This window comes from Rhea pennata, chromosome 10 (genome assembly GCF_028389875.1).
Source record: "Rhea pennata isolate bPtePen1 chromosome 10, bPtePen1.pri, whole genome shotgun sequence".
Lineage (NCBI taxonomy): Eukaryota > Metazoa > Chordata > Aves > Rheiformes > Rheidae > Rhea > Rhea pennata.
Genome location: NC_084672.1, coordinates 13,730,011 through 13,757,890, shown reverse-complemented (window position 1 = coordinate 13,757,890; position 27,880 = coordinate 13,730,011). Strand labels below are relative to the sequence as shown.

The 27,880-nt window shown below is 35.5% G+C and overlaps 2 protein-coding genes across 3 annotated transcripts in view; one reads left to right on the top strand and one right to left on the bottom strand.

Annotated features, from left to right (window-relative positions):
- SCG3 (secretogranin III) overlaps positions 1-267 on the bottom strand; it is a 32,202-nt gene extending 31,935 nt beyond the window's left edge. The window contains exon 1 of the mRNA XM_062584148.1: positions 230-267. Within this exon, the coding sequence (XP_062440132.1) occupies positions 230-239 (10 nt within the window). The 5' untranslated portion in view covers positions 240-267. The remainder of the gene's footprint in view (positions 1-229) is intronic.
- On the top strand, positions 78-27,354 carry AP4E1 (adaptor related protein complex 4 subunit epsilon 1). Of its 2 annotated transcripts, XM_062584144.1 has the most exons (21): positions 78-239; positions 775-846; positions 1,684-1,807; positions 3,909-3,982; positions 6,143-6,264; positions 7,126-7,285; positions 7,737-7,903; positions 8,524-8,597; positions 11,235-11,357; positions 11,442-11,551; positions 11,849-11,988; positions 14,220-14,329; positions 14,465-14,583; positions 15,724-16,026; positions 16,840-16,954; positions 19,139-19,274; positions 20,455-20,710; positions 21,430-22,005; positions 23,473-23,657; positions 24,468-24,625; positions 25,112-27,354. In XM_062584144.1, exons 1-21 carry the CDS (start codon positions 78-80, stop codon positions 25,270-25,272), a joined length of 3,447 nt encoding a protein of 1,148 aa, XP_062440128.1. In that variant the 3' UTR covers positions 25,273-27,354. The 2 variants fall into 2 exon arrangements, with proteins under 2 accessions (XP_062440128.1, XP_062440129.1); XM_062584145.1 differs by lacking the exons at positions 78-239; positions 775-846; positions 1,684-1,807 and adding an exon at positions 2,759-2,795 and having other exon boundaries at positions 3,909-4,007.
- Positions 27,355-27,880: the final 526 nt, after the last annotated feature.

The window sequence follows — 27,880 nt, the reverse complement described above, 5'->3', positions numbered from 1 at the left end:
GGGCCCGGAAGTGCGTGACGCAGCCCGCGCGGGCCACGGCCTGGAGCTTCCGGGAGGGAGTCGCGGCGGCGGCGGCTATGAGCGACGTGGTGGAGCGGACGCTGAGCGCGCTGCCCGGGCTGCTGGGGCAGCACGACCCGGGCGCCGGGCCGGGCGGCGCCGCCGGCCCCGGCAGGGCCTCGGCCACCTCGCGGCTCGGGAGCCTGATCCGCAGCATCACGGCGCTCACCTCCAAGCATGTAGGGGCTGCGGCGGGGCCGGGCCTCCCTCCCTCCGTGCCTGCCTCCGCGGGCGCCGCGCGGGGCGAGGGGGGGCGCTGGGGCCGCGGGAGCGGAGCGGAGCGGGAGCGGCGCCCGGCGGGGCCGCGCCTCAGCGCCGGGCTCGCCTCGGTGCCGCCAGCGCGCTGCCGGAGCGGGGCCGGGGCCCGCGGGGCCTGCGCAGCGCGCCGCGAGCCGCCTTGTGCCGCTGAGCGGCCGCGGCCTGCGGCGGCTCCGAACCCGCGGGGGTCTCGCCGCAGTAAACAGCGTTGCGCCGGCAGCTAGCAGCACTCCGCAGAGGGCATGGTACGCGAGAACGGGGATACAGAGAGCTGCTTTCTGTGCTTTGAGCAGGAAAATACTGCAACAGAAAACAAGGAGCTGCAAAGTTTTGAGAGAGTTGTGAAATGTTACTAATTGAATATGTTTTCTTGGACTTTTACTCATATTTTGTCCCTAAAAGTTAAGTACTTTTTTTTTTTTTTTTTTTTTTTTTTAAAAAAAAAACCTCTTACAGGAAGAAGAAAAACTAATTCAGCAGGAACTAAGCAGTTTGAAAGCCACAGTTTCTGCCCCCACCACAACACTTGTAAGTTGTTACTGATTAGAGGCTGCAAGAACAGCAGACCAAATACGAAAAGAACAGTGTTCTTCATTCTTTTTGCCCCGAGGATTGTAAAGGTTTTTTACAGTATAGATATTTAATCAGCAGCATTAAAAGACACCCACATCCATCGCTTTGCAGCATGGTTAAAATACTGAGGGTGGTGGTTCTAGTTTACATGAATAAACCATAGTATTACAGTGCCAGAAGTTTAGACATTGTGTAGCCTCTGAAGTAATGCAGACTGAAAAGCTAGATGCTTCAATCCGGTCACGTTCCTGTTTGCAGTCTGGCATTGTTCCTATCACTTCTTTTGTATTAGAAGCTGTGTTAGGTCATCTGTACAACAGTACATGTCTGAGCTGTATGAGTTGATGCATACTTCTGGTTTGGGTTGATTAACACAGAACCCAGTCACATGAGTGAGAAGTTTTGAAAGAAAAATGAAGCTTGCCCTCTCATACGTAGTGATAACCCATCCGAGGTCAACGCAATGATTGGTATAAAATAATTTGCATTAACACTGTGATCGTGTAACCGTAAAGATAATTCAGTAATTTTTTTTTATTCTGGTCATAATTAATATGATGTTGGTCACATAGTAAACAAAATCAGAAAATATTTAAGGAGAGTACGTGGGGAGTTCTACTATTGTTCTGATGCTGCTTCACCATAAATAAGGAAAAACTAGGACTACTCTGATTTCAGAAAATGTATGTATGTATACATGTTTTTATCAATGTTGTCTACCTCATTTGAGCAATGAAGAACAGCATAAAACACTGTTCTAAAATTCTCAGTACTTTATTTCTTGTATTTCAGAGACTGATGAAAGAGTGTATGGTGAGACTCATCTATTGTGAAATGCTGGGGTATGAGTCTTCCTTTGGATACATCCATGCAATCAAGCTAGCACAACAGGGAAATCTTTTGGAAAAAAGAGTTGGTATGTGCATGGAGCTGCAGCTTAATATTCTTAAAAAGTATTTTTAGAAGGTTCTCCATAATTTGTAATTCGTATAAAAACAGAAGTAATTGAAAATGTTCTTCTGCTTCTTGTAGTCTTGTTTCATAGTCCCTAACTCCTCTTGGAGGAATTGATTTATTGTAAATCATTAGTTGTTCTTTCATCATTTTGAATTACAGTACCAGTAAACATCACTAATTTATGGGAAATTTCATCAGAAACTCATCAAGCTGAAAATCAGTTTCTTCCAGGATCTAATTTCCTTTTGAAGTAGTGTAATACAAGATTAGACAAAAATGTTACTGTAAGACAGACTATTTCCATAAGCATAGTATTGTTTTTGCAGCATTTGACTGATGGGTAGTTGCCTAGAATTTTTATAAAGGGCTTATTGCTGTTAACATAAGTGGCCTTAAAACATCATCATGTCTGTTTTGGTGATTATAGGATTCTTTCGTTTAGAAGCAGTTGTAAGAAATAAAGCAAATGGGGAGATTTTTAGAGCAGAGGTGCAGAAGTTTCTGTGGGATTCTGACAGGCTATTTCAGATTTCTCTGAAATTTCTTGCCATAGTTTCCTTGGCTGCCCAGTATGGCTATAAACGTTTTTCCCAGTAGATTTTGTTTGAAGCAGCTGTCAGTCTTCTCTGGAGAAATTCCTTTACAGTTGCTGATTCAACTGCCTAGCAAAGACATTTCTTCTTGTTTGCAGAGAAAATGATTTAACTCCAAGCAATACTAAATTTCCATATGCATAAGGAAGGCAATCTCTTGTGGGATATGCTTGCTTGATATCCTGTGTTTGAATTTCATGTGGATCATCCACTCAAATTTTGGAATTTCTGAGGAAAATGTGCTACAAAGGATGATTTGAAGATGCATTTTCCCCTGAATATTAAAAGCCAGTCCACAGATATTCTGGTAGGGATTAAGAAATTCTATCTGCACCAAACCTAGGAGGGCAGGTGGTAAGCTTTTTTCCAGAAAACGTGTATATGACCTCTATAAATGTCAAGAAACAATATCTTCTTGTTAATCTGTTTGAGACCTTTCCATCCTAAGGGTCTTATTGAGTAGGTTTTGGTGCAACTACTCTTTTTTTCTTCTTCTTTTTTCCCTCTTTTCCTTTTAATGCAGGTGCTTGAGGTCTTTTGTGCCCAGAGAGCCCTTAATGATTGGAGCTGATAACAAAGATGTTTGAGTGTTTATGTTTTTTTTTTGTTCTTCAATTTTGTGATGCGTAAGGACAACTTTGTTCTGCATGAGATATACCAAATAAAAGTGAAATGCATTTTTACGGTTGTGCTAATGTGTAGTTCCATGAGCAGATAGGCCAATTTTAATAATTTGGACAATACAGTTACTTGTACCTAGGTTGTTCATTCTGATCCTTATGTTCTAAATGAGCCATGCCCTTCCTGACTAAAATCCATCTCTATAATACAAGTATTGTTATGCTGTATTTCTGATGAGTGGCAGTACTTGCCCCTCTTTAACTGTATTAGTTTAAGAGAAGAGGAATTCTTTTTTCTAAGAACTCAATTCTTTTCATGCCAGAAATCAAGTTTCTTTTCTGGGGTTCTAGAATTGTTTCCTCTTTCTTCCAAATAGAGATGATGACCAAGTAGTGTTGGGCATAGGATGTTGAGTTTAGTTTTAGTACTCAACTTGGAATACAGCAGTATATTTGAAGCTTAAGTTTTATTTTTTGAAAAATGATAAATATAAGGAAATGCATTAGTTGTCTTGTCTAAAACAAATGTGCTCGTCTTGCTGAGAAGACCTTTATTTTTCAGGAAGTAATTTTTCATGTTGTCCATAGCTGCTCTTTAGCATCATTTTAATGACTTTTATTTCTCCCAGCTTGTGGATTTTTAGGCATCATTTGTTGAGCTTTACTGCAACTGAAATATAACTGTTTTGCCTGGAAAAAAAAAAAGCTTTAATTAATAACTTAAAACACAGGAACCACTGTCATCTAACTTTTTGCTTTAATAGTTTGAATTAATTGTTCTTGTATTATAGTTTTCTAGGAGTTTTTACTGCTTGAAAGTAATTAGGGAATCTTATTTCTTTTCTAGGTTACTTGGCAGTTTCTTTATTTCTCCATGAAAATCATGAACTGCTACTTCTGCTTGTGAACACAGTTGTGAAGGTACAGTGTTTTTGGAGGTCTTGAGGTAAACTAAACTTGGACCACTTCTTTCCTTTGTCTTATGTCCTTCAATGTCTAAGTTGTGTACTCATTAGTAAAATCTTGTTATCTTAAAGTCACTGTTTTGGGGGTTAGCAATGACATTTGAAAAATGGCTCTGCCTGTTTTTTTGTTTAATTTTGACAATATTTCTACAATTACAATATAAGCAACATTTCTACACTGTTGCAAAGGAAATATACCGTTGAATTTCTATTATATAATGTACCAATTATACTTTTGGGTATTCATTCTTAACTCCAAGAGGATCTTTGCATGCACATTCCAATATAAAATTTTGCTTTTAGCTGACAGCAAGTATCTGTTGGCTTCTTTGAGTTCTTTGGATGATGATTTTGATACAGGAAAAAATGAAATACACTTTGGAGTGACACTGAAAATCCATTACCTATAATATTTTTAGGTATCATCTTCCATATTACTACTTTTTGCATGAAACAGTTGTAGCTTCTAACTCTTTCTAATGTAATTATTACTTTTATACTAAAGTAGGCTGAATTCTTACATAAATTACAGACTGAAAATGATGCTTGTTTTGCTGCTTTGATTGAAAACTTTTTTATAATCTATAACAATCGGACTTGAAGCTGATAAGGGTACAGAAAAATGAGAGTCACAAAATACTAAACCAAAATGAGCAATAAAACCTGGGTGGGGTAGATGGGTAGAGTAAATAATGATGTGTGCTGGAAATCTTACATGTTTAATTTGTTTTGAAAAATAATTCTAGTGTTTGTATTTTATGAATCTATCCATGCTTTTTCTTTGAGGTTACAATGAGCTATATCTACTATTTTCAATTATATTTGGGACAGATTGTCAGTTTTTATGATTTCTTTCGTAGAACTTCACATTAAGTTTGCATTTCCTTTTAGAGAACATTTAATATCTTATTTCAGCATGCAGATATGTAATTGGCAGTACTACTGATCTTGTTCTTTATTTATTCTTTTTTATCTTGTATTAAAAACCATTTTATGTTTTTTAATTCTTGGGTATGATCAAAGGCACTAGAGAGAATATTCTTGACTTCAGTGGGAAGTGACTCAAGTCCCATTGATCCGACTGGGGACTTGGCATAGTTTTATAGCCATCAAACTACTTCAATAAACAAATGTAGGTTGTAGCTTTTTGTGTTGGCATTACATGCATTAGAAACATGAATGTAATTCTGTAATGCAGTGGTGAGGACCAGCTTGTTCCTTACTCCCGTATAAGAGTCTTAGTTTACATTTCAAAACCTTTTGACTTGAAAAAAAATAAAGAAACTTATGAAGACTTAAAGACTTTAAATACTTAAGGGTTAGACTTGTGTCTAACCTTTGGTCAATGACACAGTAGCAAGGAAAAAAAAGAGTTATTATCAATGCTTATTGCCCTTTATTTTTGTATTTGAAAGAACCTTAAAATTCCTTGCCACCTTAGTTGTCTTTCTTCCTGTGTTATATTCACAGTTGCAGATGTAATGATTTTTTTTTGGTTGCTTCTTTGTGTCATTCACTTGCTTGAAGTATTTTAATTTTCCTTACAACCTGAGAAGCCACCAAATTTAAAATCTAGAAATGCATTTGTGGTGGGAATAACTTATTCTCACTTCTGTCAAGTATTCATTATTGGATTTAGCTTCACTTCATGCCAATATGTATAATTACATCGTTGTTCTAAAATAATTATTTTTGTCTCTGTTAAAGTTGTAATGAAAGAAGTGTGTGTACCTGACTATTAAGAACAGAACAGCTCTTTTTTTATTATCATAAACAGAAGGTATATCTTTATGGCTACGTTTTAAATTGGCTATTTATTTATTTGAAGAAGTTCAGGTGTCTTTGTTCATTAGAAATAAAGAAAAATTTAAGCAGGGCAGCTCAAACTTTCAGGTAGGCAGTATGAACCAAGCTCTTAACAACTGACATGGGTCTTTATTGCCCGTTCATGCCTGAGGAGACTTCAGGCAACTGAATGGTGGGCAGCAGGATGCTTGCACATGACCTGCCTGGGCGTGCTAGGTCCAGTCTGTTTGCCAAAGATTTGGGATATGTCTGGTAGATAATTTAAAAGTTTAAATGAAAAATGACTGTCTTATTTCAATGATTGTAATAGGATTTACAGAGCACTAATCTAGTAGAGGTGTGCATGGCGTTAACCATTGTCAGCCAGATCTTTCCACGGGAGATGATTCCAGCTGTTCTTCCCCTAATAGAAGACAAGCTGCAGCATTCTAAGTATGTATTAATTTACAGAATTTCAAGTCATATTATAACGACTTGATCTTGCACATGGTTTTACTAAACTAATGTTTTTTCCCAGAGTTGGTCTTTAGCCTTCATGTTCAGAAATTGCTTCTCTGCTAGTTTTCTTTTTGCATCCTTGTGTCTCATTTATTAGCACTCTTGAATGAGCAGTGTGTAGGCATTCATTTTTTTCATAACCAGTTTTAGTAGATAAATGTCATGTAACTTATCTGTTGGAATCCTTTTAACAGATATGTGGATGAATAATTTTTTGTGGAGTAAATGGAGAAACAGACTAGAATCCCTGAAGTGTACTACATCACTGACAATTTTTATAAAGCTCTGTAGAAACGTTATTGATGAAAGTATATCTGCAGAGATCCATAGTCTTGAATTTTTTGATTTGCTAACTTATAACATCCCATGCACAGAATATAATTCCTTATAAGCCTTCTGTTGATGAGAAACTTAAAAGAAACCGCAGAATGAACTGACTCAGTAACTAATTCCTTGACAAATTTTTTTTGGGGGGGAGCAGCAGATTTATAGCAGCCAATTTCATAGTTTATCTGGTGGCCATTCTTGTGAATTATTTATCTGTCTTCAGGTACTTCTGAGCTCTCAAGTTTGCTTAGTTGCTTCTGTACTTAGTTGGTCTTTACAAAGCCATTTGGTCTCAGGTCTTTATCTGTAAAACACAGGTACTTGTCTCTCCAAATCATGGTGTTCTGAGGACTGATTACATAGATCTTCTTTGCTGTAGAAATGATATTTGCATTTTGGTTTACTGAGTCAAATACTGAATACATGAGCAGCTTGATTTTGTTTTGTGTGAATCTCATTTCTTTTCAGGGAAATAATCCGAAGAAAAGCTGTTCAGGCTTTGTATAAATTCTATCTCATTGCACCCAACCAAGTCCAGCACATTCATGATAAGTTCCGGAAAGCTCTGTGTGACAGGGATGTTGGTGTCATGGCTGCTTCTTTGCACATTTATCTTCAAATGGTTAAGGTAGGCAAATAATTAGAAACAAAACTGAACTTAGGAGCTATTTATCTCCTATCTTAGATACTAGGGAGCTTTACAAAAAGTTTTGTAGATCTATGCTATGTTTGTTGGTCCTCTAGCTCTTTTTTTAGCTTCTGACAGAGGTCCGCATGTTGCCCAATCCAAATGTTCATTGGTATCCTTACTGAAAACTAAAATTTAATTTTTGCAGTATTTTAAAGGTTATACTGAAATTTGCATATAAGTTCATTACTGTTGCCTTCAGCTGACATTTACTCTTGCAAAAGTGCATGTAAATAGAATAGGTTTAAAGTGAAAAGCTTACAAGTTTGGGGACAAGAGCTGAAGCTTGATTTAAGACATGAAACAGTTGGTCAATGTAGCTGTTTTGATTGTATTTGATGTGTGTGGCCTTGCTTTGTTGTTTGAATTGTATTTCCTTTGCATTATGTAGGAAAACTCATCTGGATACAAGGACTTGACTGCAAGTTTTGTAACCATACTAAAGCAGGTAGTGGGAGGAAAGCTCCCTATTGATTTCAATTATCACAGCGTGCCAGCACCATGGTTACAAATTCAGCTTTTAAGAATATTGGGGCTGTTAGGAAAAGATGATCCAAGGTAACTAGATTTTTCTCTGCAATTAATATTTTTAAGATACAGAGAATACACACTGACTAGTACTTCATTGGAAAGTTTTTCTGCTCTTTCATAAAATAGGAGAATTTCAGTGTTCACCTTCTTATACATTTGTTTTTTCTAAACAGTATTGTCAGCAGATCCATTTTTTTAGTGGAGAATTTCTCAGCTTTTGTCTCTGTAAAGCAATTGATTATTATGGAATACACATGAAATGTATTTTTGTTCCAGACTTCTATTACTAGCTTAGCATGCAACTGAATGAAAAAACAAAATAAATATACCTAAAGTGGTGTGTTTTTTTAGGACCTATTTGTGATTTTTTTTTCCTGCTGATGCCTTATTTTTAGTTGAGTATTGAAGAAAGTGTTTTTATTCTTGTGATATGGTAAATGTTTCATTTGAAAGCTGAAAACATCTTGTTATATGTTGTTTAAAGATAGGTTATAGAGCTCTTCCATTTTAAAGGGAATCTGTGAATATGAATAATTTGTTTTACAGATACCAGTATTGGTGTCTGAGCTTTTTTGAAAAGTAGAACCATATGCATATATATATTAGTGCTACAAATGAGAATTTTTTTAAACATTCTTTTTAAACAGGACAAGTGAATTGATGTATGATGTTCTGGATGAATCTTTAAGAAGAGCAGAGATAAATCATAATATTACATACGGTGGGTGAGAGCATTTTATTTAATTGCCAGTATTTGCAAAGAATGAAAATGTGAGTAGTCATGCTAAAACATGCTCAGTACTTCTGAAAAATCTATTTATGTTCTCTATACAACAACTGTATTCTTAGGTGTCTATGATTGACTAGTGGATTGTAAAACAAATGATATGTATCTGTGTAGTACAGTTTTGTTTTTATCAATGAAGGAAAAACATTTTTGTTTAGAGGGAGTCTGTATTGGATCATCCTGACTGAAAAGCCTCTATCTTACATTTCCATTGTCCTTACCCATGAATACAGAAAGTTGGCTGCTTCTTGAAAGCTCTTACTGAGCATTGCTTAAGTTGAAATAAATGATAAAATAAAAATTCTAGTGCTACAGCCCTGTTTATTTGAAAGGCTTAGATCTTCAGCCATTTATCTTTTCATTGACTCTAGAAAAGCAATACAATTGTGCTAGAGTGACAACATGAGCTCTTTACAGCTATGTATTTTCCCAGTAGCCACAGTTAATAAAAATTACATTTCTAGAGTTCAATGATATGGTGCCTGTGAAAAGATACTTTTGCACACATCTGAATTTAAAACTTCGAGAACGTGGTAGATGGCTATGTTCATTTCATTATCTTTTCTGCAGGGAAAGCTGTATTTGTTGCTAGAAAATAGTCAAGGGGAATAACAGTACCATAAAGTTTTTCTAATAAAAAGCTGAGTAATTTCTTTGGATTTTTCTTTGCCTTCCCCTCCCCATCTGCTAATATCTTCTCAAGCACCCAGATCTAATGTTCTAGTACCCTACATTAAGAGATTTGATTCACTGTAAAAATTCAGTATTTTATGGATTTACGGCAAAGCCCTGTAAATTTTGCAGAGGTGCTTGCATTAATGGAATAGAGAGAAATTAGATGCCTATTTGATACATATTTTCTGAAGCATTGTGTAAACTTCACTACCAGTATAATGGAGGGAAAAGCATTGTATTTTAGTAAATAATACACGAAGAAGCATGTTTCAGATGTTAAGTGTATTCAGTTTGTTGCTTCTGTGTTTTTAGACAAGAACATACAGGATATTGGGAAGAATGTTTTGTTAAAATGCAAAAAAAAATTTGCACTTTTGATTTTTAAGAGACTTGTAAATCTGATGTTAAGCACTTAGAGGCCAAAGGAGAGAGTCCATTATGATGTGTACAAAGACGTGGGTATGTGGTATTTTTCTAATATGATAAACTTTTTAAGAGTTGATGATCCTTGACCAGAGAAAACTGTAATTCTGAATGGTTACTCTTTCTAATACAAAGTTATTGCTCATTGAATGTTTTTGGCTTGTTGCAGGCAACTGAGTTGATAATGTACAAATCTTTCTCAGATATGGTTTTGTAATGCTGAGAAGGGACTAGTTGTTGTCTGCCTGACTGACTCTATGGCAATCAATTAAAGATTGAATGATGATAATAAAAAAAGACCCTGAAAAGTAAATCGTGGTTCTAAGTACCACTTAAATGGAGGAGAGTAACTTTTGTTTAAATGTTTGCCTGGATTGCTACCGTAAAGGATTAATTTCCGTGTGTTGTGTGTAGTTCAGTTTCTTTTTCTAGCTTTTTCTCCAACAGCTATACCGTGTTTTTTTGAGGAGGAATAGTATTTTTGTTCCTCAAATTATTTTGGCTGACTATGGTAGTTAAAAATTCATGAGTTATTGAAAATTTTGTCTCAAATCCCCTTTAGTTGTCCATTGACTTTCTAAAGAGTCACAGTTCAGTCTCCTGACCAAGTATTGAAGACTTCAAGGTTAGAAGAACTTCAAAGACAAAGTTGTACGCAGCATGGCAAAGATTTAAAAATATTTATGCTGAAAGACAATAGTCTTTCATCCTGTTTTCACACAAGTAGGTACTCTGCAGTTAGGTTCAGTACTGTTAGGATAGCAAAATAATCCATTGTTGCAGTGAATGAGCTATATGTTCTGGGAAGCTCATCAGAATGTGAGGTGGTGGAAACATGTAATCACTAAGATTATTAAAACACTTTTGTACACTAAAATACCATAAGAACTTTGTTTTCACTTTTGAATCTCTAAGAGTTTATGGGCTTCGAAGATCTGTTTTAGGTTAACAGAGGTGGGCTTGCTTTTGTGTAAGAAATTTTAAGTCAACATATGACAGAACTGTTCCCCATGCCGTACTGTATTTTTTCTTTTTCTCCTTTTGATTTTCTATGCCAGATTGCCTATGCAGCACTCTTTGCTTCACTGCGTGTTTCTGGCAGTATTTCTGTGCTACATTTTCAGCATCCTAAAACAAAGTAATCATTTGTTCTTTTGAATTTTTATTAGTGAGTTAAGAAGGAGTGTCTTTGCTTTTAGACTAGGTAATTAAAAATAAAATTGCAACTTTGTTGCAAATATTCTTTGTTTGCAAAAACGAAATGTTTTTGTGTACTAATGAAATACATATATAAAAACTGTGATGCAGCTCAACTTCAGAAGTACATATTGTGGTAAAGTAATATACTGCTTTAATATACTAAGTAGACTGCATTTGGCCTCATAGTTTTGTTACTAAGATATATGTTTGTTTGTTAAGAGTGTTTGCATTATAGGAATATCTAATACATATTAATTATTTGTTTTTGCCCAGCCATCCTATTTGAATGTGTCCAAACAATATATACAATTCATCCCAAGTCTGAACTACTTGAAAAGGCTGCTAAGTGCATTGGAAAATTTGTTTTATCAACCAAAATTAATCTGAAGTATCTAGGTAAGGATACCTGGTTTCATTAACTTTTAAATCCAATCATGCTGATATACATGATTATATCTTCTTCAATTGCTTATTTTCTAGGTTTAAAGGCTCTGACGTATGTTATCCAGCAAGATCCTAACCTGGCGCTTCAACATCAGATGACAATAATTGAGTGTCTTGACCATCCTGATCCCATTATTAAAAGGGAGGTCAGTCAACGACACAGATTGAGATAATTTTTAAGCCTGGTGATGTGAGTGTGGTGTTTTTTTTTTTTTTTTAATGAATGATGTTAAAGTTATAATATGTTTTAGTTACTTTGAGGTAGCAGTTATGAACAATATTAATGTGACAAACGGTGTAGATAGGCATGGTATTATATTTAAGACTTGCCAAATAAAGACTGTTTCTCAATTTGGCATCAGGCTAAAGTGTTTCTGTTTGTTCAATTCCTGTGCTGACTCATCAGAGCCAATTAAGGTGTGTTTTTTAACTTTTTCTTTCAGACTTTAGAGCTTCTCTATAGAATTACAAATGGACAGAATGTAATTGTTATAGTTCAGAAGATGCTCGACTACTTAAAACAAAGCAAGGAAGAATATACTATCATCAGGTTAGCTGGCAAAATAGCAGAACTAGCTGAGAAATATCCTTTAATTTTTCTGAAGACTTGGAGTCAGAGCTCAGCCAAATGTAGCACACACATCTTTCAAAGCATGTTTCATGATCTGTAATAGGAAATTCTGTAATAGGAAATGCAGGAAATGTTACAGCTGTGCTTCTTACTCTATTTGAAATGCAAAAAGTATGTAGAAGAAAATGCATGTACTACTGTGTTTTACTTTTATATTTCACTGCAGAAAAGTACTCTCAAATATTTTATTTTGGCTTTGGAGTTTGGCATTAAAACCATTTTTTAAATTAAAACTTCAAAGCCTTATACCACTATATGAAAGCAGAGAGATGCCTCAGTGTTATCCTGAGTGCTATTCCATAATAGTGAGAATGATCTTCCTAGCAGAGAATTTTTTTGTTGGCATGTATTACCTATGGATTTTAAGACTAGCACGTTTTCATAGAAATAAGGAAAGGGTCATTTAACTATGCCAAAAATATAAAGGTAATCAATAAATATTTGGTGTATGGTTGACGTTGTTAGACTGATGATCTGATTTTTCTGTATGTATCCTCTTCTGATGTTTGAGTTATAAGCTCTTTGTAAGAGGGATCGGCTTTACCATTCTGTTTGTACACTGCTTGGCACAGAGAGTTGAAAAGCTGTATATTCATACAGTACACATAAATGAAAGTTATAACATGAACATATAAATATTTCTGTATTTTTGGAAATTTCCATTCAGTAGTGCATTTAAATTTTTATATTTACACACACGCGCGTGCATGTGGTTTTTTTTTATATATATATATATATATATATAAATGTATGTGTATATATCTGTGTGTGTGTGTAATATATTTTTTGGGGAAGGCAGAAGCTAGCAGTACTTCCAGCGTTAACAAAGCCTGTTCACGTTTTAAATATGTTCTTAAAAAGCAATTTTACTTTCAATGGAGTGCTTCAAAATGTTTGTTGTTATTCACTGAAACAATAGTAAAATGTTTCTAGAAAGAACAACCAGTCTGTCATCAAAAAACTGATACAGAACAAAATCTTAAATTATGTTAGAAAGCTAACATGGAACGAGTATGAACTTAAATAGCAGAGAACAGGTTTTCAAAACTAAGTTTTTGTAATAACACTTCTGATATTACTGCGTGAAATCTAATAAATCTCTCAGCTCTGGAAGATTTTTCCAAAGCGGTTCAGACTACCGCTGTATTAATGAATGCTCTGGCTGACAGATTAGTGTACAGTTAGTAAAGTGCAAGACTTTAAAGCTTATTAGTTGTTAATTACACCAAGGAGAGGAAGCTTAATTATTATGCAATAGCACATTTTTTATTTTTGATCTGCTGTATGCCAGCAGAGATGAGCCTGAAGAGAAACTCATTTTTGTTTGTTTTTTAACTGTTCAGTACTTCATATTACAACTTTGGCTACATGTTTTCAGTGAAATGTAGTTTTTAAGTTTGGCCTAGTTGAGTTTTGTTTTTCAAGGTTGAATTAGAAACACTGTAAGAAAGCTATGGTACCTTTGGAAATTTTGCAGCATATTTGCCAAATATTTACAGATTCACTATGAAACCCTTCAGTTCTACAGCTGTGAAGGAGCTGTCTCCTATCAGTCCTTTAGCTGGAAAATACTTTGAGTTGTTTGCAAAAGTAGTTATTTCGCACCTTAGGTACACAACATCCTTCATAACAGTGTAAGTAAAAGTACAACTGAGTTGTTTTGTAAGTGGTAAAATTAACGAGGCCTGCTTTCCTAAGAATTTGTCTCCTGATTTCCTGTCTCTCTTGCTGTACTTGACTCTCTATCCTCTATTTCTGCTGTTAACACATTCTCCTGTCTCTTTTCCTCCTGCTCTTCTCTGTCCTTTTAGATATTGGCTGGGCAGGAGACAATTTCCTGTCCTTTATTCATTCACAATATCAGATACATAGATTGCAAGCCAGCAAATTGGATGTAATGGATAGCTGTTAAGTTCATATGCAGGTTTTTGTTCAGCAGAGCAGTAATTTAAGACGTTCTTCTCTATCTGACCACCAGTTTTCATGAACTTTACAGGAAACATCTTTGTAAAAGATACAGGTCCTTTTTAGTTAAATTGAGCTGAAATTTGACCAGCAGACGCCAGAATTATTGGAAAGGGTAGGACCAGTAGCTTATTTGTGGAAAGTTTGTTTCCTTAGGAAGCACACTAAAAATGTGCGGAAGTTATGGCTTAGCACTTCATTCCTTAACTTCTGGACACGTATGCCCCTGACAATGAATGGTTCATCCAAACAATGAATGCAGTGTTCTCAGTTGGAGGAGATGTGCATCCTGATATCCCAAACAACTTCCTGAGGCTGCTGGCTGAAGGTGAGCAATTCACTGAATGTTGCGAAGCATTAGCCAGATGTTAGTTAATCGTTTGGCTTTGTTTCTCTTAAAAATGTGCTTTGAAATACTGATGCAGGTGGCATTTTACAAGCAAAGTATGTATTTTCCTTTTAGGATTTGATGATGGAAAAGAAGATGAACAGTTAAGGCTGTACGCAGTGCAGTCTTACTTAGCATTACTAGAAGAGGAAGATACATTCTATCCACAGAAATTTCTTCAAGTTATGAGTTGGGTAAGGCAGACACATAGTCAAAATTGAATACACAGATGTGAGGAAATTGTGAAAGGTGGTGATGTTTCTGATAAATATTTGTTCCTAACTTTAAGTTTTGATGTTTCTGGTAAGTATTTGTTTCTAACTTTAAGTTTTAATAATGAATATTCTATTTTTGCTTGAAGTCAAGATGCTACACTGAAATCTGCATTTTTCAGCAGCCTCTTTTGATCCCTAAGAACTACTTATGTTGTCCCAGTTAGTGAAAAAGGAGATCTGCTTCCTTTCAAGGCAGGTTACTATTAGAATGATTTAGCTGCAACATCTGTCTGCGTGCTGAGTCTTCCCGTCTTTATCACAGTTAAGCCAGTTGTGGTTTTGAAAGCATGCTTAGCCTTGTGGTTGACTGCCCAGTTGTTACGCTAGTGTTCTCTGACTCCTAGGTAAGCTTCAGCTACCACCCAAGAGGCTGCATTATGAATAAGTCATTTTTTGTAAGGACACGATTACTATATTTAGCTTCCTTTTCAAGACAGCTATTAAGAAACTAGAAGTTGGTTTCTGCTGAAGTAAACACAAAGGTCATTTCAAGCCTTTGGCATTTAAAGCAGAGTGCTTCAGAAATCAATATGATTTAGAATATGTTTGTCTGAGATAAGTCTTGCTGAAGCAGGTTGGAGACAATTTAATCAATTGTGCAAGCTTGACAGCTATCTTTCTTTAGTAAAACTGGGAATGCCTTCATAAGCAATTGGATACTCAGTGGAGGTTACATTTTTTGCATTAGTGAAAGCAATTTTGTCCTTTATATACCAGCAATTAAACCAGCAGCAACTGGTACAGTAGGGCAACTGTACTGACTGCTGTTCTTAGTTACAGGTCAGGTTCTTGTTCTAGACAGATTTAAAGTGAGAAAATGCTAATTCAAAGAGTCCAAAGCTGCAAGAGGTATTTCTCTTTACACAGTATCTCTTGCTTTCATTTTATTTGGATAAAAAGTTTTTCTAAGGCCTTGAATGTAAAGTTATTTCAATATTTATTTTTTTGGGATTGTGAGGTAGATTTTATTGTGTTACTGTGTTATCACATTAATTTTGAAACTGAAAGTACAGCTCAGTGTGTGTGTAAATGTATGTTTTGTCTGTGCTTTGTGAACAGGTTTTGGGGGAATACTCTAGCCTCGTTACAGATGTTGATCCAGAGATTATTTTGATGCGGCTACAGAGGTTGCTGAAGAAGACTTCTGTTACTCCTGAAACTAAAGCTTGGATAATGGCTGCAGTCACCAAAATAGCATCACGTACCTCCTGTTCTAAAACAGTTGACAAACTAATCCAAGAATTCAGCACCTCTCTAGATACCTGCATGAGGCAATATGCCTTTGAATTAAAGCATCTATGTGAAGACAAAGTATTGATGAAAAATTTGCTTCCTTTTGATGCTAGTTGCAATGACATAGTGGTAAGATAGCTGCAGTGTCTCCCTTATGAACAGTTCTGTGGCTCCAGGGATCGAATAATTCAGGAAAAGGCATTTTAAAAATGAATTATGTTTGATAGCTGAGACTGGTGCATGCGCCAGTCTGCTAGTCTCATTAAAAAAGGGTTTTGAGAAACATTTTTCAGGCCTCTATATTTAATTTTAACAATCTATACCAAAATATAAAGAGCCATGGTGTTTAGTTAGTAAGCTGACGTCAGTTTTAGCAAAATTGTTTTCATAAACTGATTTTTTTAAAGAAATATTTGACCTTATTTATTGATATGGTACAGCTTTTTATCCCAAAGGTTTTGCTTCCTATCCAAAAATACTGATCTTTGCACTGAAATGTACATATTAAGTGAGGGAAAATAGCATTAATGGTAAAATTTTTTGAGCTTTTTTTTTCAGTTTGATATTTTCATGTAATGGTGGGATTGACCATTTTGAGAAAACTTATGTTCACTTCTGTTTTATTTATTTATTTATTTATTGGTGTGGGGAGAGGGGTGCAGTGGGTTAAGACAAGAAAATTAGAAAGCACTGATGAAACTTGTTTGTAAATCTCCAGCACAGATTTATATCCTGTTTCAGCATGGTTTGATTAACAGTTTCTATACAGAAAACATTTTCATGAACCTAAATAATACAACAGCTTTACTGATTATAGATGGGAAGCATGAGATAGAAGATCCTAATTTGCTGATAAGATAAAATATTCTTCTGGTAAAATCAGGCTGATGTACAGAAAATATTTTTATTTTCATTGATGTCTCTTTTCTTAATTCTTTGTAGGTAGATGCTTCCTTGTCTTTCCTGGATGGGTTTGTGGCTGAGGGACTTGGCCAGGGTGCATTACCATATAAACCTCATCACCAGAGACAAGAGGAGAAACTTTCTCAGGAAAAAGGTGATTTAGTTTAGTGCATTCACTAAACAACTGGTAAGCTCTCTGAGTATAAACAAACAATAAGTGTACAGTTAATATAATTTTTTTGAAGTAAGTGATATATAGTGACATAATACTTCAAAGATATTTGTCAGTGCAAAATGTTTAACTTCTACTTGTTTCATGTCGTAGTACTAGAAGTAATTAATATATTTTGCAGCCAGTAGTACTGATGTACATTCAGTAAGCTTAATGCTAATAAGAACTAACAAAACATGTGGGAGCTATCTACAGAAAGATATGCTGGTCCTTAATGTGTTGTAGTTGGGGAAAAGGTTCGTGTTTTGCTCAGTAAGATTTGAAAAGGTAGCAGATTGTGTATCACCAGTCAACTTTGCATGTTTTGTTTTCTCATCAAGATGATCTTTAATTCTGTGATATTCTTGATACTCTTGTGACAATTTTAAGTGTTTTCTCTCATACCTTCTTAATTCATCTGAAAAGCTCTTGCTTGTAAATTCAACTAAGCTCCACTTAGTCCTTAATTAATTCCACATCTGCCAAGCTGGTATATGTAACCATTAATTTACCATTGGCTTGCTGTTCAGCAGAGGAAAACATTTTGCTATAATCTCTGCTAGTCCATGGGCTTTGAAATGAGCAGTAAAAAGCAGTAAAAGGAAAGAGTTCCTAACTTACGGTACTCAGCACTTAAGTCTCAGCTGTGAAATTACAATTTGCAGTAATAATCATTGTGAACTTACTTTATGTAAGGTGTCTCATGTATCTTTTCCCTAGTGCAGGTATAGATAACACAGCAGTATATACTTTTGTTTACTAAAATCCAAAACGTAAAAGCTTTAGCTTTCCTGCATGTTTAAAATTTTATTCTGACTTTATGCATTATAAGTTAGTGTATTACATCTGTAGTGTCTACATTAAACATTTTCAGTGGAGAGATGCTAACAGGTCAGATGTTTTGAAATTGAATATTCTATGTTTTTTTTTTTTTGCCATTCATGTAAAGACCAATGAAGAGTACAATCTACTATATGCCAAATCCATTGAGCTCACTGTAGTACTTCATAGTGAGGTGTCGAGAACTGAATGAGTGGTATTTACTGCTGAAGAACATGCCCATGTGGCAGTCTGGTGTTTGCAGAGTTTTTGTAATTTTCTAGGGAAACCTTTATAAGAATGAGATTATGAATTGCTGTTTTTTTCTCACTATTCACTCAGAATTCAGTTTTGATTAGCATCTGGTTCAGAAATATTCTAGCAGGTAATTTTTAAAAAATATATTTTTTTGTATTGAGTTTCCATTGAGTTTATTGATTTAAAGTTCTTTGTTCATAGACATCTAGTTGCTATGGGTTAGTAGTGTTTGGATCTCTTTGCCATTTATGACAAAGCCCCTAGGATCTCTGTTCCTTCTTGTTTTTCTATGGGGCAGGACACTGTTCCTTAGCATGGCCTTTGTATTTACCAGTAGACCTCTCTTATCCCAGATGCCCAAGAGTTCTGGTCTGCCCCTTCCTTTTGCTGTGAGGAGGAAAGTGTAGTGCTGGGTGGAGCTGAGGAGAAGGGATCGTACCCCTTGATGGTTCAGGTGCTGCAGTGGATACTGTTTCTTATGTGATAATGACTGGCTGTGTGTTAAATTGTAATTCAAAACAATTTTCAGAAATCATTCGAGCTATAATTTGATTCATGAAGCACAGCTGAAGTGCTTGGTTCTGAATCTTGTTTTGCAAGTTTTTTTTGAAATAATGTGTCACTCAAGAAGTCAAGTATGTTTACAAAGCAAATAATATATGGACATTGCTGTGGACTCAAAATATGTTAGGTTCATCAGCAAATAGAAAAATTCACTTATTTAGCTCAAATATAGTACTTCTGTCTACTGATAATAATTCAGTATTGGCAGAAGTTTTAGAGTGATATTTTCTAAAATCTGTTCAATCTCAGTGTTTAGAAAAAGTTATATTTAAAAGTATGTGTGCAGATAGCAAACGAATACCTCTTGTAGGCAGATAAATTCCCTGCATGTCTGGAAGAAATTTACTTGAGACAGAAACATTTGATTTTAATGATACTATGTTCCTGAGGCCTGATAAGTGCAAGTAGTATAGCATATCTCTTTTCAAAATTTTTTTTTCTTTTTAAGTTTTATTGCGGTATTAAAAGTTTCTGTCTTTCTTACAGCTCTGAATTTTGAACCTTATGGATTGTCATTTGCTTCAAGTATGTCTTCATCTGCCTTCACTGGCAGACAGTCCCCCACTGGTTTATCTTTTGGTTCTGATACATCTGGTAACAGCGCTGAGACAGGGCATAAAGAGTGAGTTAATTTGTCTTTGAAACGAAGTGTGTTTAAGCTTATGTTCTTGTCAGTATCATGGCTCCTTTTGGTGCTTCTTTCTGTGGAAGTAAAAAGAATATAGTTGAACTTGGAACTTACCTCTGTCATGTAAAAAGAAATTATTCAAGATGGTGTCTGCACTGAAATAACTAGGAAAAAAAAATAATGCAGTTAAACTATTTTTTTCCGCTTGTTTTGTGAAGTATGAAATGAATGTGGTAGCTCACATAGTACAGCTGAAACAGATTTGTTTGATAGTGGAAGGATGAGGTGGTTTCTCTCTCTCCGGCTTTATTTTTTTCATAGGCTATGCTCACTTTCATGAGCATGTCTTATAATAACATGCCTTTTATGGAAATCTTTTTAGATAAAGGTGAGGCTGAGATTCTCAATGTGAGATACTCCTTAAGTTTTAGAACACTATAAATAAATTCCATGTATGTAATTCCCTAGAAATTAGCTATTTTGTACTCAGGTAAATGAGTATACAGGAAAACTTGGAAGCTTTTAAGGTAATTGAGCCAGTTTACATGAAAATCTTTGAGACTGAAGCTTTTAGGTATAGTAGTTAAAGCATTTAGCCTGTGTGTGTCTGAACTAACTTTTACTATGGTTCAGAATGTCTGAATGTGACCACTTTTACAAAAAAAAAAAAAAAAAAAAAAAAAAATCTGGGTGTTTTCTAGATCTCTTCTGATTTGTAGCCTATTGTCTAAGGTACAAAATAGTACTGTTGCTGATTCTTTAAAAATTAAATATAGCTAAAGCTTCCCAGAAAATGGGAGTAAGGTAGATACCATGTTGTTCAAACTCACTTTTGAAATAATGAGTGATTAAATTATGAATGTAATCTGAAAAACTAGATGAAGTTTGCAAACATGGTCATCTACTGCCTGCAGGTATCTATGCTTGTTGCGTATCCTAGTCCCAGTGTATTTGCAGGAAGTTTAACATGAGCTGAACAACACCATTAACATAGAAGTTTGTACAGGTAGAAGATTGTTCCTTCATATTCCACTGTTCAGTCTGTAGTGAAGCACTAAGGTTGGGAATGGTGTTTAGAGTGTCTGTCTTTTTATGAACATGGTGTTCATACACTTGGTCCTGCACATTGTTTTGATTCTTTGATTATTTTATTTTATTTTATTTTATTTTTTAGGACAAATAGTCTGAAACTTGATGGAGTGAGGAAACTCTGGGGAAAAGAAGGCTATCTTCCAAAGAAGGAAAACAAGATAGGAAAAGAAGGTGAACCTCTGACTGTTCCTTGTGGCAGCTTATTAGCAGGAAGTGTGGCTGATCCCCCTGTGTCACAGTCTGATCAAATTGCCAGCCTCTCTGAGGAAGAAAAAGAGAAGCAGCAGTTAGCATCAACATTGTTTGTTGGGCTAGGATCAAATGCTGGTATCAGTCTGGTAAGTGTGGGATTTTTTTGTGATTTACCAGTTTGAAGTTTAAGTATGTCCTTATTTACAGCTAGATATTTTTATGCAAATGGAAATGAAATCAGTATTTTGGTAAAACTAGACAAATGAGTCACTGAAAAACTATTACAAATGACTACTGGGATTTGTTAGTTCATTTAAAAACCTGGAACAGGTTGGATATTGCTTGATCAAATGACCTCTGGAGCAGATGTTATTCAGTAGCCAGAACTTCTCTCTATATCCGTGCTGTGCTTCCAATTCTGTTTGCAGTCATAAAAATCATGTATTTGGCAATAAGGCTAAAGTATGACACCCAATGTCCACACATTTTTTTGTTTACTTTTGGTAATACGCAGAAGACTAAAGAATTCACCATTAGATAATCTTTTTGATAGTAGCCTAATCATATTAGCTAGCTCAAATGTTGCTGTTTAGCATGCTTTTAATGAGGAAATGTTTACCTGTGATTACTTTTTAATAGAATCTTTTATTTTATGAATTAGACAACCTAGAGTCCTTCTTGCATTACAAATTAATCTAATGCCCTGCAGGAAATTTAACAGAAAGCTGTTGCTGTATCTTTGAAAATATTTAAAATACGTTTGTATTTGTCTTTGCTCCTTCTGTTTTATTCTATTAACAGCTAGTCTTTAGCAGCCAAAAGATCCTTCCTTTTTATTCCTCCCCTCCCTTCTTTCTCCTTTCAGATGGGGAAGGCAGACATGGCTACTCAAAAGTTCAAAAGAAAATCAAAGATAAATGAAGCTCAAAATGCTGAGGAAACATCAGACATCCAAAATAGTGCTGCTTCAACTCTTGGCCCTTTGCTTGATACACTACCTAGTAACAAGGAAGGCCATGAGGGAGATGAACACGCAAGGTTAATGAAGGCCTCTTTGTGTTCTGCAGATACTGTGGAAGATAATTTAGCATTTGAAAAACTTCAGTCTTTAAAAAAATCTGTACCGGATAACAAACTTTTAGATAGTAGGCTGTCATCATCCTCTTTGTTTGCTGATAGTAATATTGAAATTTTTTGTCCTTTGCCAAGTACTGAATGTGAAAGTGCCAGTAAAACTCTCTTGGCCCCTTCCTTACCAGCAGAACTAGCAGAGCTCCCTCACTCTGAAGTAGTGAAACTTTGTCAGAGTGATGACCTAGCTCTGCATTTATGTAAAGTGTGGACAGATGACTCTTTGCTGCTCACCATGTTTATTTCAAATAACAACACTTCTGCAGTTAATGCTGTGAACCTAGTGTTTGAAAAAACAGAACATTTTCAGGTAAGAAACTTTGTTTCAAGTGTATTTCAGATTCACTCAGAATTCTTGCTTTTATCCCCATTTAACTGCACGATATTGTCTTCAATATAGTAACCAGCTCTTTTTCTAAGCGTTTCCCTGAAACCTGTTGTACGGCTATTATACACATTCTGAGGGGTGATGAAAGAAAATTCAGTTGTAAAATTCAGGTCATTTTGGTATTTAAATTCAGCATCTTTTTTTTTTTTTTTTTTTTTTTTGTTTCAATTTGATTTCATGTCCTACGGCTTACCTCCCTGGAAAAAACTTGTGTGGTGTTTTTTGTTGTTTGTTTTGTTCCAAATTCAGAGTCTTCCTTGTGTTTTAGGACTGAATGCAAATGTAACCAATTATGCTCAAAAGTTGTGTGACTTGAGTTACCAAAGAAATCACTTCAAGCTTTTTGTCTCTCTGTGGCTGTAATGCTTGTGCAGCTATTATTTGTATTTGTCTGGTAGACAGAGATGCTGCCATTTCTTCCCTCACATAAAACTATGTAAGCTTGCTTCAAGTTTTGATTTTTCTATTCAGAAACATCAGTCATGTTTCATTCAGTTGATACTAGAGAGGAGTCAGTTTATTTCTGATATCAGCTACGTGTGGGATATAAATATGACTGATAAAAGCATGATGAAGTCTTGATTGAAACTTTACATAAATAATTTAAAGCTTTTTAGGAATGGCATATCAGCATGATTATCTGTGGTTTTTACTGATTCATGCACAGAATTATAAAACCTTAAAAGCACTCGGCAAGTGATAACTGGACAACGAGAAATAAGCAAAATGTTTATTTTAGAATTGCTAATTGGTTATAAGTCTTTTTTTTCCTTTTTCCCCCTGTTGATGTTGAGCTTGAACCAAATCTGTCATGGCATTGATAGAAAAATGAACATCCCGTGTCTAGCTGTTCCATTTAATATTCCACATAAACTACTACACAGATAGAATCTGTGTAACCGGTTTGTTTGGAGAGGTAAAGGATTGCTTGAATAATCTTGGCATTGTTTTTGTTGCTAGGGACAATTTTTCAACTTTCTGCTTTTAGCATATGGTTGGAGTTGCTTAGGGAATGTTGCACTGTTGCGTCCTTTTGTGTATTAGTTAATTTTTGAGGATAAATAGCAGAGATCAGTCTCCTGACCATCAGTTTGCAGTCTGTCTGAGCGAACATTTGCAAAAAGCCAGTTGGTGAAGAGAGATCAATTTCTTCTGTGTGTTACTTCTCGTAGTATTTTAATACTTAAATTACCCTTGATGAGAACTGAGAAATGATAGCTCTGTTCACTATCCAAGAGTCCAAGAAAAATTAGTCAACGGAGAAAGCATTTGTACAATTTTATAGCTGTGTCTTAGCCACTAACACAAGTGGATGGCAAGACTAATATATATGTGTGTGTGTGTGTATATATATATATATATATATATATATTTATTTTATGTGTATAGATTTTGGAGAGTCCCACCTACCAGTTTTCTGTAATAAAAGCTCAGAGTGTGGAACATTGCCAGCAACGTGTGCAGATGGACAAAGTCTGTACACAGGGAGTTCTTTGTGGCTGCATTAATTACCAGTCAGAGATGGAAACTTGCCTTGAATTTTCAATAACTCTATCATTGTTGGACTTCATCAGGTAAGTAAAATAAGCTGCCATTCTTAAAAATGAATATTGTTAAATAAATATTAGGCAAGTGCAGGAAGGCTTGGGTGCTGAGTATTAAAGACTGATTTCGATGCAATTGAGATTCCTGCTAAAAAATGATTATTTTCACACTGGAAAGGGGAGCGAAGGGAGATAAATTCCAGAAACAGTCAATATCCTTACAGGATTTGTACTTCTATCTGCAGTTTTGAATATTATTAAAATAGTTTTTGAGGTTAATAGAACTGAGTGAACAGAAGGGTAAGAAGGGTGTATTGCTTTAAAATATGGCAAAATAAAAATAAAACGCTTATAGAGTGATTAGATAGAGGCACATATTATGTGTGAAAGTTGGCAATTTCTGTAGGAAAAAGAAGAAAACCATCCTATATATATTTGAACATGTTTTTAGCAGTAAGAAAAGCAAGACACTTTTTTTCAGATAGACTTGTTTGTTTTATAGTGAAATTCACGACATTTTCCATGTTATTTGTATTCAATAATCTGTTGAATTTATATTTTCTGTTTCAGCAGACAAGCACCTCAGGGCAATTGACTTAAGTCTTTTATTTACTTTCATCAAATTATCTAAATTTGTAAAAAGAAAAAAAAATCTAAGATAAGGACTGGAAACTTGTTATGATAAGCTGGCAGGAGGAAGAGTTTGTTTAGATGAATCTACATTTTGTTGTTGCTTGCGCTGTTGCTGAGTTGCTTTTAGATACCGATTTTTGGGGATACTAAGTATATTCTGAATAATGTATCTTACTTGACTAAGGTCTGTGATCAACGTATTTTTAGGCCAATGGAAATGACTACAGAGGACTTTGGGAAGCTGTGGCTGTCCCTCTCCAATGATGTGAAACAGAATCTAAAAATGTCATCTTCTCAAGATTCCTTTTCAGCAGCTCTGAGTACACTGCAACAGAAGCTAAAACTCCATATAGTTGATATTATAGGTAAGTGAAGTTATACTGTAAGGCAGCTTACAATCTGTAAATCGTCATAGGAAAATAAGTGCTTGAAAGCAGGTATGTTACGTTCTAAGGCAGGAGAACATTTGGGAGCATACTAAACCTTACCCAGGGCATTTTCTTGAGGACTTTAGTAGACTTACCCAGGGTCTGTGTGAAGGTTGAAATATCGAGGTGCAAGTGTACAGCAAACAGTAAGTTTTACAGGCAGCAGGTTATTTGTACCACTGTTTCTGAAGAGTTTTGGAGGGGACAAAAAAGTGGAAGTGAGGATTTATGACAGAAGGTATGAAGCTAGGATTGCATGCAGGAGGCATGACTTTTGGTAACGTGTCAGAGGAGGTAAGAGTAGAAAAGAACAGAAGAAGCGGCCTTTGAGCACGAGAGTTTTTATGAACTATATACATCTATACGGTATCTACCTCTAATTATTATTTCTCTCAATTTGTCTGTGGCCTCTGTTATTTTAAGGTAACGAGGGAATACTGGCATGCCAGCTGCTTCCATCCGTGCCCTGTCTGCTGCACTGTCGTATTCATGCAGGGATGCTGGCTTTGTGGTTCAGATCTTCTTGTTCTGCTCTTCCAGATAGTTTGCTCTATCAGTGTCAAAAGGTAATGGAAGGATCCTAATAATAATAGTGCCTGCCTTAATCTATGGGTATATGAAAATCAAATGGAAGATTTATACAGTTGCACGATAGTAACCAAAGCTAAATAAAGATACCAATTCTGAGAAGTATTGAAAGTTTTCTTCCAACTGGCCTATGTCATGTGGACTTGTAGGGACAAATGATGATGTAAAGTATGCCTGGAAAACCATGCTCAGGATTGTACAGTCACTGACAAGTCATCTGCTAAAGTATTGTTACCTGTTTAAGTGAAATGTGTATTTCTTACTTTTGTTGTAAATGACTGAAAGTATTTATTTTTATTATGTAATTTTTATAGATGCCAGCAGTCATTCCTCATGGAAACTGTATAAATAATATGATTTTATGGAAAATGTATCTCTCTTATGAGGTCAGACTTGAACATTGATCAAGATCTTCTCATTTTATTTTAAGAATTTTTCTAAAGCTGTTTTTTTAACAGTTCTGGCAATGAGACCTGTATTGGTTGTTGTATGAAGTACCTTATATGTAAACAAATGTATGATTTGGAAATAATTATAAGACTTCAGTCAGTAATACTTTTCCCATTATCTTTGACATTGGCACTTAGGTATTTAGTGGTAATATCTAAGTAAGATCCTAGTAGAAGACAGGCATGTGAAATGGAGACTGTTTAGAAGTACCTCATGGAGGGTGATCATTAAAGGCTTTTTGAGTTTTTGTCTGCACAGATTCCTTCCTCTTGCTCAGTCATCTTGCCTCTGCCTTAGGATGTGCAATAGTTGCTGAATCTGTGTGCATGTCTGAAGATAAGTTTCACGCAGATAGTCTGAGATAACTGAGCTGGGTAGTTAGGTGTTGTCAATGGACATATTCAGAGCTCTCCAGTCTTAATCCTTTATATTTAATTTGGCCAATATCTCTGTCCATGAAAACTTACAAGATGGAAACTTTACTTTTATTTCTCATTCTAATTCTTAGCATTTTTTTTTTCCAAATGCGAGTGTAAGACTCTGCAAAACTCTGACCGGTATGGATTTGGCTATATTGTGGGTGCATGGCTAGGACCTGCTGTAAGACGTAAGAGATCTAAGTCAGTCCAGCATGCATCCTGAATGTATCTGGATATACCTCACAGCCTCGAAAATCTACTGATTTCAATTTTTTTAGATATTATATGAAATAATACCATTTACCATTATTTACAACTTGTCATGTTTTTTTATTTAAAAACTTTCAGATTGTACAAACATTTCTCATAGATATGGTATAAATGGATTCTGCAGCTGAACTCTCTCTATTAACAAGGAAGTTCTTTGTAGTGTTTCAGTTTTATCAGTTCTCACCTGATGAACACTGATTTTTAAAGGAAAATATTCTGGTTTTTTTGCTAAAAGTTCGTGAAATCACAGTAAGAATACAATATGTATATGCTGATAGTTAAGTGGTGTGGATTTTTTTTTTAATGCAAGTGGCTTGACTTTAAGACTTAATCACAGGTACAATCACATAAGGAAAGCTCCTTTTTCACTGCTGTTTCAGTACCCTCTTGTTGAGGGATTTAAAGTGCACTGAACCTGTAAATATATTTTATGTTCTGCCTACTTTAATCATGTTTACTTGACACTTCAAGACAGTTTATATAAATGAAAATGATTTGTAGTGGAATAATTTCCAGCAAACTCTTTCCCTGGTGGTAAATCAGACTTGTGTGATAAAATTGGACTTCTGTATTCATGTGAAATGTTACAGAAGTATCTGTTTCTAGCCTGTGCATTTACACCATTTCAGCAATGAGATGTTGAATGTTTTAGTGTTTAAAAAGAACAACAAAAGATGATAATGCCTTCTACTGTTCACGTATTGCTCTTTACATCCTTTTTCACTGTACTGATAGTGTATGTTATGCTGTAAATATGCAGATTCTAGGAGCATAATCAAGTGCTTTATGCTAATGTCACATAAAGGGTTTTGCAGAGATTTGTACCTGTGGTACAGTCTTTATTTTCAGGTTGTCCAGCAAATATCTTTCTTAATCTATGATCATCTTTGCATTTCTTATAGTTTAATAAAATCCAGTTTAATAAAAATTTCAGCTTAACTTTCATTGAATGTTCTTTGTTACCACATGTGGTGGTGGTCTGTATATTAATAACTAGGTTCTACTTGAATTATTTCTCTCTGCAGCTAAACAATGATGAAGAATGTAACATTGTGGAAGTCTTGCATCCAGTGGTGATTTAAATGTCATGTTTCAACTGGAGGTATAAAAAGTGTGAAAGAATACACCGTAGATCTTTTGAATAGTATTTTGTGTGCCAGGGCACATTATCCAGTATTCTTTTTTGCAATACTGTCAGGCTATGGAATTTGAGGTATTGTTGATTGCAATAGATTCCTCCCCCCTCAGGTTCAGTGCTAACGTGACACACCACTTACTGTGGTTTTGAGAGGAATTGGGAGTTTGGCATTGAGTGGCTGCAACCCTAATCTAAACTGTGAGGCTGTGTGCTTGCGAGGCTGTACACAGGTGTAGATGTGTAATGAGCACATGCTGCTCTGAAGTTCTGGCTGATGTAGGTAACTTACTGTTCTTGAACCTCTGTAAGTCAGTGCTGAGAATCCCT